The sequence below is a fragment of the Glandiceps talaboti genome, chromosome 3, assembly GCF_964340395.1.
Source record: "Glandiceps talaboti chromosome 3, keGlaTala1.1, whole genome shotgun sequence".
Classification (NCBI taxonomy): domain Eukaryota; kingdom Metazoa; phylum Hemichordata; class Enteropneusta; family Spengelidae; genus Glandiceps; species Glandiceps talaboti.
This window is the reverse complement of record NC_135551.1, coordinates 24,324,707-24,339,076: the sequence shown is the minus strand read 5'-3', so window position 1 is coordinate 24,339,076 and position 14,370 is coordinate 24,324,707. Positions and strand designations below refer to the sequence as shown.

At 38.3% G+C, this 14,370-nt stretch overlaps 1 protein-coding gene across 10 annotated transcripts in view; it reads right to left on the bottom strand.

Annotated features, from left to right (window-relative positions):
* Positions 1–14,370, bottom strand: part of LOC144433454 (phosphatidylinositol-binding clathrin assembly protein LAP-like) — a 78,658-nt gene that overhangs the window by 20,181 nt on the left and 44,107 nt on the right. For 9 of the 10 annotated variants that reach the window (XM_078121773.1, XM_078121781.1, XM_078121777.1 and 6 more), the window contains 4 exons: positions 13,839–13,912; positions 13,429–13,555; positions 10,479–10,674; positions 5,674–5,811 (listed from right to left, as the gene is read on the bottom strand). In XM_078121773.1, coding sequence (XP_077977899.1) covers positions 5,674–5,811; positions 10,479–10,674; positions 13,429–13,555; positions 13,839–13,912 — 535 coding nt within the window. Of the gene's footprint in view, positions 1–199; positions 248–5,673; positions 5,812–10,478; positions 10,675–13,428; positions 13,556–13,838; positions 13,913–14,370 lie in introns of all 10 variants that reach the window. The other variant, XM_078121776.1, reaches the window with a different exon arrangement.

The following is a 14,370-nucleotide window of genomic DNA, read 5'->3' as shown; positions in this document are numbered from 1 at the left end:
TTTCTCCTGAACAATAACCTGAAAGTAATTAGAAGCTTTGGTTGGGTAAAAAGACCAATTTCTTACGAGAATGTTGGAAGCATTAATTATTTGACGAATGTTGAAATTATTCTAGACAAAGTGAATAATAGTGTACATAAATTCTGTTATCATCCATTTGACACCCACAATCATTCAAAGGTTAGTAATAAGCCACTACCTTTACCCAACGCTGGTTGCTGAGCAGTGGGAAAGTTAGCTTGAAAACCTGAAGAAGGATAATAGAGTTGTCCTGTTAAAACAAAGAAAAAACAGAAAGCAACACAACAGGAAAGAAAATATACACATACATAGGTCGACAAGGGAAGTTATAAAGAGAAGGTAGGTAGGCTGGTGGGAATCAAAGTAGGTAGGATGGTGGGAATCAAGGTAGGTAGGCTGGTGGGAATAATCTAGATTATGGTAGAATGTGCCTCAGTGAACAATTTTCTTGAAAATCAAACTTCTTAAAATCTCTCCAAAGTTTGCCATATATGGAAGATTGTTTCTGGACCTTTCGAAATAGTAAAAGGAATTTGGGGTCCTCCATCTTGTTTTCAAGGAAATCATCAATATTTCATTTTCCCATAGAGTTAATACACTGTACAGTATTCGGTGGCCATATTGGATTCTAAAATGACTTCTTTTTTTATCATTTTGACCTCTATATTTGTATGGAGAGCTGTTATTTTTTTCCTTGACTTGAAATGAGGATGGGTTGAGTTTTCTTGAAAAAAGTAAAATAACAAATTTACAGTTTACTTCCAAGGTGCATTCTACATTAAAAAGCAAAAGTTTGGAACAAATGAAAGTTTCAAATGAAAGAATCAAATTATGTCTGCTATATGTAAATATCAGCTTTTATAGGAGAAGCAGCCAATTCAAGCCAGGTACTTATTTAATGCAATCATTATGTTCTAAAGCTTAGAAGGAAACAAGCAGATTACAAAGCATATTAAAAACACATCAAATACTATGAAATGATATAAGAATCAAGATACATTCATTTGTTTTATGCATGAATAGTTACATGTATTAAACATAAATAAGTGAAATACTAAATATGCCTTTTTTCCTGTTGCTTAACATGTGCTCAAACAGTGTCATTAAATATAGCATAAAACAACTTGTTAACAAAAAAATACTTCTTACAATAAATGTGAAACAGAGATAGTCATTCACAATTACAGAAGAACTATCAAACACTTAGCAATACAAAAATATGTGATATTACAAAGAAATTTAAATCATTCAAAATTAAAATGACACTAAATTATATATCTATTTATCAAAAAAATATATAACGGTAATCTGCTTGAAAGGAGATAGGGATGACATAGAAATCACTGTGACAAACAATATACGTTGCTTGAATAATCAGTAGTACTCAAGATAAACTAAATGGGAATAATAATGTTAAAGACAACTAAGAATCATCAGGGAATCTATTAAAGGTGAGAGAAACAAGGTAATAACTCTGTATTGAAGACAACATCAAACTGACAAACAAATAAGATTCATATTATATCAAACTGAATCAAAATTATCATGTTTGACAAAAGACAATAATTGATAAGAAATATGATAAAATAACAACAACGGTAACAACACAAGAGTCAAAGGGTAGAGAGAAAATTAAGTGTATAACTGATCAAAATATACAGTGTATTGGTGAGAACATACATTGATATACTGAACAGGACCACAATTCAATGTGTGAATGTGTGTATACGGATGTGTACATAATGGAGTAGCTGAAGTTGAGATTGAAAGCTAAGGAATTTCAATATATGGACATGTGTATGTGCCCTGGACAGGATGGGTAGATGAAGTGGAGGTTGAAATCCAAGTAATTTCAACATGTGGAGCTGTGTATGTTGTGTTGCACTTGTTATGTAGAAGGGATACAAATAAAGGAAGATTGCAGTCAATGTGAGGCACAAACTGTAGAAATGCTACTGAAAGTATGGCAGGCAAATCCGTAGCATTGAGGAATGAATGAATGTTGCAAATATTATGGACAATCTAAGGGAAGTCATAAAGCTAGGAGTTGACATCAAACATCAATCATTGAACATCAACTTATGGAGAGGTGTCTGTTGCTTGTTATATAGGAAAAGGTAATAACAATCACTTTGTAAAAAGTAATTGATGATAACAGTGGGAACATATTCTAAATCTAGTAACACACTCATAAAACTACTGCAAGAAGCACTTCACTTCACGAAACGGAGTCAACATTGTGGACTGCATGGATGAAGTAGTGGAACTTCACTCAGTAGAAAGGGAAAATCAAAAGAATGAAGGTTTTCTATTGTCTACGGAAAGAATATTTCAAAGCATCACTGCAAACGGACATAGATACACACCAGGAAACATCTACATAAAAGATTTTGATATTCACTCCGGAGAAAGGGAAAGAACAAAACAATGAATATCTACTCTAGGGAAAGAATGTTTCAAAGCATCACTGCAAATGGACATAAACCATTAGGGAACTTCTAAATACAAGATTTGATATACTTGGTGTGTCTTCTGTGGGCTTGGGAAATTTAGCTGCAGTAGATGGTGACAGTGGTGGTGCAAAGACTGTCTGCAGCTCTATGCCCTTATCTTCAGTATCAAATACACTGGGTGCTGTAGCATTGTCATCCAACAGATTGAATATTGGTGGTGGTGGTGGTGGTGGTGGTGCAGCTGCTGCAGCTTGAGGCATTGCAGCCATTGGTGCAACCATTGGTGCTGCAGCTTGAGGCAATGCAGCAATTGGTGCTGTAGCTTGAGGCATTGCAATCATTGGTGCTGCAGCACCTAAATTAGGGCTTGCAATGATGCCGAAGCCTATCCATGCAGCAAGCAGATAAAGTTCGAAATGGAATATACTGCATTAATCAACAGTCAAATTGTTGCACAAACATGGTAAACTATAGACAGACCACATTTATATCAATGCTACTCACACTTTACTACATTACACTACATATTGCAAATCTTATCACAATTTCCCAACATTACATCTTTTTTTATGAATGTCATCTCATAAAATACCTGCTGTATAGACTTCAGATTTAAATTTAATTTCTACACTTGGTGGTTATATTTAGCCAAGTGAATTGTTTCAGTTACAATTTTCCACTGATTTCCATTGGTCTACCAGACTCACATGCACCTTATAAATTTGGTAGGCTGTTTAGTAGTAAGTCTATATTCCCTGGACTACTGCCAATTTCCAGCCCTGATAGTAATTTAGTGCATAACAAACTACAAATGCACTCTTCAATGAAATAACCCTTCATAAGAAACCTAAAGTAGATATTTCAGGCAAGAAATGGTATTTTAAGGCATGATAACAGTTAATATCAACAAACAATCATCTATACTATTATGTAAACCATACTGGATACAACCTTTGTTTCTTTCTTGTGTACTTATATTGTTCTGTAAAGAAATTTCATTAGCTACATGCAATCTACTCACAAGTATTTTATGTTACTACACAAACCTAAACGACCTATGTTGTTAGACTACTGTTACATTTACGGTCTAAGCGTTAGTACACAATTATCAATTATCTATACATCTGTGATTGGCTACTGTTTTGGAAATCAGGGATTCTTCATATTAGTTCTCAACTTCTCACGACAGAACAACTAACTTCCACGATAATACTAATTTTAGGGACTGTGTTATCTACAACGTTTGCACACTACTTCTACGGGATGACATGTATTAAAATGAAGTGGGAGACATGTACTTTTCCTCTGTCTACACGATTACACACTTGAATGTACATAATCTGATTCACAACTGCACTGTTGGTACACCACGACATAAACTGTGAACTTTAGACATGCATGAATGAGATGGTAGTTACAGTGTTGACAAGTCAACACCAAGTGATGTTGTTTCTTGTACACCATTCATAGCAAACAAGAGTACTAAGAACATGTTACACCTCAACACAAATAGTAACATTTTATACCTCAACACAGTCACATTGTACATAAAAGTCCAACATGGTGATCTACATGTGGAATTCATTCAGGGAATGTGGACAAAATACTTGATATTAGAAGTGGTACAGGTGGGGTATAGTATTATTCACAACAATTTACTACATTGCCAAACTCCTACAGCCATTGATGCACTAGCTTTATATATAAAACATGCAAATTATTCTGAGCAGTGATGCAATACTTGATGCAGCTGCAGTCTCCGATTTTCCAAAATCATCACCAAAGGTGTTGCCACCACCTCCAGCAGCAGTTACAGTTGCAGTTGTGCTGCCAGGCAAAGCTGTTGCAGCCAAAGCAGTTGGTGCTAATGGATCCAAAACTTGGCATAGCAAAGAGACAAAGGACAGTTTACATATATTAGTATATACAGACCATCCAATGTGACACCTACGTTATAAAATGAAATGCTATTTTTCAACAACTAAGTCACTGACATGATTCGGTCTGTTTGATATTCAGTTGCCCAGTACTCTTTACAACTTTTCAACTAATTGTCCTGAGTATATTTTACACCTCCACATAGACTGTTCAATTTTCCAAAATCATCACAAAAAGGTGTTGCCACCAAATCCTGCAGTAGTTACAGTTACAGTTGTGCTGCAAGGCATGCTGTCCTCCCTATACTTCTGTTGGTGGTGATATCCATTCCACTTACAAAAATGGGAATGGACTTAACTATATAGGTATGGGGGGTGATTTGGGGCAGGTGGTGACCTGATTACAGAATATCTCACAAGAATGACAACTTAATAAGTATCATAGCAAGTTCACTATTTGCTACTGCTATGTAAGTCCAGACCATTAGTAAACCAATTCAGACAACACATGGGGAAAATGACAAAGACACAGTAACAAAAAATACTAGTATTCAATACCACACCATAATGAGTACCTCAAATGTGAGTACAAGGGTAGGGATGTTAAACTGATATTACCTTGGTAAAGAAAATGTGATAGAGAAACAACATGGGAGTAATTCTTACAGACAACAGATAATACTGAATCACTACAATAAGGGGGTTGGAGGGAGGTTTGACAGAGATGTATAGACGATATGTATTGACACCAAAGAGTGTAAAGTTAGTACCATCAGTAGTGGGTGGTGGTGAAAAGACAGACGTGGCTTCAGTGTCGGTGTCAAATAATGACACAGCTGCTGGTAGAGATGTGGAGCTGGTTTGGACACCGGTAAACTCTGAGCAGCAGGAAGGGGAAATCATAAGATGAACAAAACAAAGTGTCAGTTGTATTTCTCTGTCAGTGTCAGATCCACGCTCATTAGTGAAGGAGTACTAAAATGGCTTGAATCTAAGGTTAATTTCACATGTCAAAGGCTTTTTTGAGAAGTTTTTAAGTGGTAGATCCACACTTAGCAGGGTTGTATCAGGACTAAATTGACTCAAATTTACCCATAATAATGTTATTGTTCTGGGATATTTGTATCCAGCTAAAACTGTTGAGTACAAATGTAAAAGTAGATACAGAATATATTGATGTATTACTTATTGAGTTTCACTTTGTACTGGAATAAGACAAATTATTAGTGAAGCACCTCAACAAACATAACAATGTTCATTATCCTACACTCAAATTGGACATTAGATAAAATATGACAACACTGTTGCAAAGTAATACTTACCATTTGGGGCACCCCAGACGTTTGGTGCTGTTGTAGGCATGGCTTGTTGCTGCATTGCTGCCTGTATGTTTGGTGCGAATGGGTTATTACTTGTTAATGCCATGAGATCATCTGATAGTTTAATGGACTGGGTTGGAACTAGAGATAACAGAAATATGACACTTATATAACACTTCAACCTGAGACTTCTCCCATCCTTCCCAGACCCACTAAATAATTCACTTTTCCTATCCTGCCCAAACCCACTCAATAATTCACTTTTCCTATCCTGCCCAAACCCACTCAATAATTCACTTCTCCTATCCTGCCCAAACCCACTCAATAATTCACTCTTCCTATCCTGCCCAAACCCACTCAATAATTCACTTTTCTCATCCTGCCCAAACCCACTCAATAATTCACTTTTCCCATCCTGCTCAGACCCACTCAATAATTCACTTTTCTCATCCTGCCCAAACCCACTCAATAATTCACTTTTCCCATCCTGCTCAGACCCACTCAATAATTCACTTTTCCCATCCTGCTCAGACCCACTCAATAATTCACTCTTCCTATCCTGCCCAAACCCACTCAATACTTCACTTTTCCTATCCTGCCCAAACCCACTTCTCCTATCCTGCCCAAACCCACTCAATAATTCACTCTTCCTATCCTGCCCAGACCCACTCAATAATTCACTTTTCCTATCCTGCCCAAACCCACTCAATAATTCACTTCTCCTATCCTGCCCAAACCCACTCAATAATTCACTCTTCCTATCCTGCCCAGACCCACTCAATAATTCACTTTTCCTATCCTGCCCAAACCCACTCAATAATTCACTCTTCCTATCCTGCCCAAACCCACTCAATAATTCACTTTTCTCATCCTGCCCAAACCCACTCAATAATTCACTTTTCCCATCCTGCTCAGACCCACTCAATAATTCACTTTTCCCATCCTGCTCAGACCCACTCAATAATTCACTTCTCCTATCCTGCCCAAACCCACTCAATAATTCACTTTTCCTATCCTGCCCAAACCCACTCAATAATTCACTTTTCCTATCCTGCCCAAACCCACTCAATAATTCACTCTTCCTATCCTGCCCAAACCCACTCAATAATTCACTTTTCCTATCCTGCCCAAACCCACTCAATAATTCACTTCTCCTATCCTGCCCAAACCCACTCAATAATTCACTCTTCCTATCCTGCCCAGACCCACTCAATAATTCACTTTTCCTATCCTGCCCAAACCCACTCAATAATTCACTTCTCCTATCCTGCCCAAACCCACTCAATAATTCACTCTTCCTATCCTGCCCAGACCCACTCAATAATTCACTTTTCCTATCCTGCCCAAACCCACTCAATAATTCACTTCTCCTATCCTGCCCAAACCCACTCAATAATTCACTCTTCCTATCCTGCCCAGACCCACTCAATAATTCACTTTTCCTATCCTGCCCAAACCCACTCAATAATTCACTTCTCCTATCCTGCCCAAACCCACTCAATAATTCACTCTTCTTATCCTGCCCAGACCCACTCAATAATTCACTTTTCCTATCCTGCCCAAACCCACTCAATAATTCACTTCTCCTATCCTGCCCAAACCCACTCAATAATTCACTCTTCCTATCCTGCCCAAACCCACTCAATAATTCACTTTTCCCATCCTGCTCAGACCCACTCAATAATTCACTTTTCCCATCCTGCTCAGACCCACTCAATAATTCACTTTTCCCATCCTGCTCAGACCCACTCAATAATTCACTTTTCCCATCCTGCTCAGACCCACTCAATAATTCACTTCTCCTATCCTGCCCAAACCCACTCAATAATTCACTTTTCCTATCCTGCCCAAACCCACTCAATAATTCACTTTTCCTATCCTGCCCAAACCCACTCAATAATTCACTCTTCCTATCCTGCCCAAACCCACTCAATAATTCACTTTTCCTATCCTGCCCAAACCCACTCAATAATTCACTTCTCCTATCCTGCCCAAACCCACTCAATAATTCACTCTTCCTATCCTGCCCAGACCCACTCAATAATTCACTTTTCTCATCCTGCTCAGACCTACTCAATAATTCACTTTTCTCATCCTGCTCAGACCCACTCAATAATTCACTCTTCCTATCCTGCCCAAACCCACTCAATAATTCACTTTTCTCATCCTGCTCAGACCTACTCAATAATTCACTTTTCTCATCCTGCTCAGACCTACTCAATAATTCACTTTTCTCATCCTGCTCAGACCCACACAATAATTCACTTTTCCTATCCTGCTCAGACCCACACAATAATTCACTTTTCCTATCCTGCTCAGACCCACTCAATAATTCACTTTTCCCATCCTGCCCAAACCCACTCAATAATTCACTCTTCCTATCCTGCCCAGACCCACTCAATAATTCACTTCTCCCATCCTGCCCAAACCCACTCAATAATTCACTTTTCCTATCCTGCCCAGACCTACTCAATAATTCACTTTTCTCATCCTGCTCAGACCCACACAATAATTCACTTTTCTCATCCTGCTCAGACCCACTCAATAATTCACTTCTCCTATCCTGCCCAAACCTACTCAATAATTCACTTTTCCTATCCTGCCCAAACCTACTCAATAATTCACTTTTCTCATCCTGCCCAAACCTACTCAATAATTCACTTTTCTCATCCTGCCCAGACCCACTCAATAATTCACTTTTCTCATCCTGCTCAGACCTACTCAATAATTCACTTTTCTCATCCTGCTCAGACCCACTCAATAATTCACTTTTCTCATCCTGCTCAGACCCACTCAATAATTCACTCTTCCTATCCTGCCCAGACCCACTCAATAATTCACTTTTCTCATCCTGCTCAGACCTACTCAATAATTCACTTTTCCCATCCTGCTCAGACCCACTCAATAATTCACTTCTCCTATCCTGCCCAGACCCACACAATAATTCACTTCTCCTATCCTGCCCAAACCTACTCAATAATTCACTTCTCCTATCCTGCCCAAACCCACTCAATAATTCACTTTTCCTATCCTGCCCAGACCTACTCAATAATTCACTTTTCTCATCCTGCTCAGACCCACTCAATAATTCACTTTTCCTATCCTGCCCAAACCCACTCAATAATTCACTTTTCCCATCCTGCCCAAACCTACTCAATAATTCACTTCTCCTATCCTGCCCAAACCCACTCAATAATTCACTTTTCCTATCCTGCCCAGACCTACTCAATAATTCACTTTTCTCATCCTGCTCAGACCCACACAATAATTCACTTTTCCCATCCTGCTCAGACCCACTCAATAATTCACTTTTCCTATCCTGCCCAAACCCACTCAATAATTCACTTTTCCTATCCTGCCCAAACCCACTCAATAATTCACTTCTCCTATCCTGCCCAAACCCACTCAATAATTCACTTTTCCTATCCTGCCCAAACCCACTCAATAATTCACTTCTCCTATCCTGCCCAAACCCACTCAATAATTCACTCTTCCTATCCTGCCCAGACCCACTCAATAATTCACTTTTCCTATCCTGCCCAAACCCACTCAATAATTCACTTCTCCTATCCTGCCCAAACCCACTCAATAATTCACTCTTCTTATCCTGCCCAGACCCACTCAATAATTCACTTTTCCTATCCTGCCCAAACCCACTCAATAATTCACTTTTCCTATCCTGCCCAAACCCACTCAATAATTCACTTTTCCTATCCTGCCCAAACCCACTCAATAATTCACTTCTCCTATCCTGCCCAAACCCACTCAATAATTCACTTTTCCTATCCTGCCCAAACCCACTCAATAATTCACTTCTCCTATCCTGCCCAAACCCACTCAATAATTCACTCTTCTTATCCTGCCCAGACCCACTCAATAATTCACTTTTCCTATCCTGCCCAAACCCACTCAATAATTCACTTTTCCTATCCTGCCCAAACCCACTCAATAATTCACTTTTCCTATCCTGCCCAAACCCACTCAATAATTCACTTCTCCTATCCTGCCCAAACCCACTCAATAATTCACTTTTCCTATCCTGCCCAAACCCACTCAATAATTCACTTTTCCTATCCTGCCCAAACCTACTCAATAATTCACTTTTCTCATCCTGCTCAGACCCACTCAATAATTCACTTTTCCCATCCTGCTCAGACCCACTCAATAATTCACTTTTCCCATCCTGCCCAAACCCACTCAATAATTCACTTTTCCCATCCTGCCCAAACCCACTCAATAATTCACTTCTCCTATCCTGCCCAAACCCACTCAATAATTCACTTTTCTCATCCTGCTCAGACCTACTCAATAATTCACTCTTCCTATCCTGCCCAAACCTACTCAATAATTCACTTTTCCCATCCTGCTCAGACCCACTCAATAATTCACTTTTCCCATCCTGCCCAGACCCACTCAATAATTCACTTTTCCCATCCTGCCCAAACCCACTCAATAATTCACTTTTCCCATCCTGCCCAGACCTACTCAATAATTCACTTTTCCCATCCTGCCCAAACCCACTCAATAATTCACTTTTCCTATCCTGCCCAAACCTACTCAATAATTCACTTTTCACTGATCTAAATGAGATAGTTCAACTTTCCTTCATAAAAAGGGACTTGTTACAAATGGCCTCAACAAAACTCAACTCAATGGTTTCCAAAAACACCTGACTACTGTTCACTCTATAAACAACATCAGTTGGCATGTTAACAGAGTGTCGAAGGTAAATCATGACTAGCTATTTTCAAAATGGCCACTGTACAGTGTAGCGACCTCTCGTGGCATGAAATCGACCCTAGCCCTACCTGGAGGTGGTGATGTGGCAAAGAGATCTGATTGCTGTGTAGCCTGCAGTGCTGGCTGTTGTGGAGGGGTAGCTGGTGCTGTGGAAAATAGGTTTTGATTGGTGGCAGGTGGAGCTGTGATCACTGCTGGCTGTGTTTGGGGTGAACTCTGTGGACTTGGAACTTGTTGTTGGTTGGCCTCTTTCAAACGTTGTTCCTGCGAAAAAAATCAGTGACATTAGGTGTTGACCAAGTTCTTTTAACATTCATCGCTGTCAAAAAAATCACAATGACTGATCCATGTTGACGAAAAAAAAAAAAAAAAACAGGTGTGTGTACATTGCATGCAACAATGCAATACATAAATACTTATTGGTTTATCTTCACTTCCTTACTGAGTACAACCTAATAGTACAGTCATGTAGTTTATGATCAGTAAAGTCTGAACTATTCTGCACATAAATTAGGTTTTAGTAGTATTTTACATGGGCTTAATACCCAAAAGTTCAAATTAAGTAGGATCTTACCAATTACAAGGATGCAATAGCTATCATATATGATACATTGATTAATACCAAAATATATAAATATAAATATTCATTGCACCATAAAAAGTAACTTTTCCTACTGCTACTGTAACTGTGCTGTTGTATTTCTACAGCCCTGTAGTAAAGCTGCAATGTCCAGTGATAACTTTCAATACTGCTTCATTGCAGCTTTACCTCTACAGCAGTCCTGTTCTGCAGCAATATACAAGTAAGATGCCAACTTTCAGTACTGCTATGGTGCTACTTTACATCTACAGCAGCCCTTCACTGCAGCAGCAACGTTTACAGTGTAGTGCTGAATCGGTACTACTACATAACCATTGCATCTCTACAGCAGCCCTTCACTGCAACAGCAATGAATGTGCACAATGCTGACTTTCAGTACTGCTGCAGAGCCATTTTATCTCCACAGCAGCTCTTCATTGCAGCAGGAATACACAGTGCTGAATTTCAGTGCTACAGCACTGCTTAATCTCTACAGCAGCCCTGCATTAGAACGACATTGCGGGTAGGAATTCATGAAAAATCCTATTGGGACACAAGGAGAAAGTCAACTCTAGAGAAGGAAAACCAAGTTGTTTTCATTTTTCCTGTGAAATACATCTTAATAAAGATTAATCCTTGTACCTGAATAATGTTAACGACATCATCAAAAGCAGTAAACTCCAGTGGATTGGTCAGCACATCATCAGGCGAGTCCAGGGGTAACTGGGTTTTATCTTGGTCTAGCTGTTGAGTCTTGCGAAGAATCATAATTTGCGTAAAAATCTAACCTACCCGATCTCTAACCTTTAACCCTGGTGACCTCACCTTTGAACTTTAACTTCTGGGATTTACAATCACTACACCATGCTATTGATTTACAGGGTACAAGAAGTGCTGCCTACAATTACTGTGTTATAATTCATGACCATTTTTATTCCTGATTTCCTATTTTAGCAACAGATACTAATATTAAACAACCATGTAAGTTTAGCATGCAGACATTGGACACAAGATGCAGGACATGATGAAGATTTTAGTCAATTCATTTGATATGATGCGTATTGGTATCATCACTGCAAACGATGAGGATGCATCAAATTACGTGAAATTTTACATTACGTGAAAATCAGTCGAAAGATTACTTGTAATCAAAATTCAATTTTGTCAAAATTTGTCATCTCATAAGTATTTCCCCTTTTTTAAAAACAAAGTTATATAATTTACAAATAAATTTAAACTCTGTACTGCACCAACATACTTGGACAATTCTAGCTTTCAACCAGAGTCCTCAGGTCCTCATCAGGGGTGTGAAGTCACACGTTGTTTTACGCACGCATGACTTCAAAATATTTTGCCACAGTACAAAGTTTAAATTTATCTGTAACTATTCACCTGCACAGTTAAAGTTATACTTCATAATATAATATTATAACTTGAAATTCAAACTTTATCTACACTTTATTTAAGTTTCACAATTTTTCGTTTTGTTGTGTAATTCCATGTCAACAATTTCCATAGCTGACCTTTTCTTACCTTGTCATCTTAACTATTAAAGTTGTAACCTCCATAACACCAAACTGTTTTCAGTAAATATTCACATGCTACAAAACCTTTCCTGTCTTCACAACTCCTATTAATGACCATTACGTATGTGGTTCAATACTACAACCATAATGATATTACCCCCAATGGGACACACCGATGGAAGAACAGCGCCCTCACAGTCAACCTATTGCAGTCTGTATTTGTCATATCTATAAATGACCACTGAATAGGACTTCCTGGGAGTTTAATCTAAAACACTTTAGGATGTTGATTTTACATTATCATTTGGAAGGGTGACTAGATAAATTAACAACATGGTGCAGGTATGGAAAGATTGATTAACAGACAAACAGACATGGGATACAGTGGATGGATGCACTGATGCGGGACACCATGGGCTGTAACCTGTAAGCCCTTTATTCCCAGTTGATTACCTCTGGAGATGTCTCTGACTGTATTGACTGGTGTTGGTAGACATAACAATGAACTATGACCTTAGCAAGGGGGTAAGCATCAATTCTCACTATCTCTTCATTCAAATCCGTGTAAAAAGTGCATACAACTTTTATTGTAACAATACTGACTATATTAACCGAAGGATTCTTTATACTGCGAGCCTAGTGACAAAGGCCCCTTAGGTCACTCATATTTTCCTTGGCTGAATGAAGAAAAATATTGGGGAATAATTCCTTTGTTTTGGAGAAACTTTGTCCACGGCTGTCAGATAATTATTTTTCACACCTGAATTTCAATCCTTAACCGACTTGGGCCTTTAAATTTGACAGCAAATGAAGGTATGTCATTCTACCTGCTGTCTCCCCAACACCATCAATACAGTCATTTTCATCTCCTTCAATGCATACACTCTGTTGTTTCTTTCTGTTCAATCATACCTTTAACTGTAGCAGTCTTCTTTTCTCATCCTCCAGTGCTTTCCTCTTTTCTTCTGCTTCAATGCTGGCTAGAGAATTACTAGTCTGTGTTAGGGATGCTGCAACTTGTGATGATATGTTCACATTCCTAAAATGTCAAATGAAAATTAAGTTAGTAATTAAAGGCCCATGGTTCTATCCTGGGTTTTTACGTTAGTGTTATCTTATCAGTACAGCATACAAATTACACAGGATAATACATTTGTTCAAGATAAACTGTTTCAATAGCTCTGTGGAGACAACTTGACAGTAATTCAATTTGAGACAAAAGCAATCTCTGAAACCCATGATGTTACAGACTATGTCCTTTAATACTATTTCTCTCTCTCTCCTAATACTACAGGTCTAAGTAATGTTTACAGCAAACCTACCTTGCACTTGGTGCCTTTTTCCCTTCCAGTGATCCTAAATGTTGTTCCAATGCATCCAATAAACTACTTGGAGCCTGCAGATCAAGAAGACACAGTAAGATATGCTATATATACAATGTACTGTAAGACAATGTCAGTCACTCTATAGCAATGTATATTATCAATGTAATGGATTTATGTATGTGGACAATGAGATAATGAGTATGACAATCCTATACTTTCATTTTATCCAAGTGGAATGAGGATTGAATTATATCAATTCTATATTTATTCCAGCAATGGAGTACACAATCAGACCAGTTGTGCACACATAAGTAAGAATTGTAATCATTCAGTTTGACTTAGTATATCTTAATTTCTTTTGAGTATGGCGATGGAAATGCAATCCAAATGTGGGCATTGCTATAACTAAAGAAGGTCATTATATTTGAAATATCAAATTGCCTATCTAGCAACAACGTTGCTGAATTTTTAACCCCAAGATATTCAATAAAATATGATTCTTCAAAACCTACAGGATTTGAGAACACTC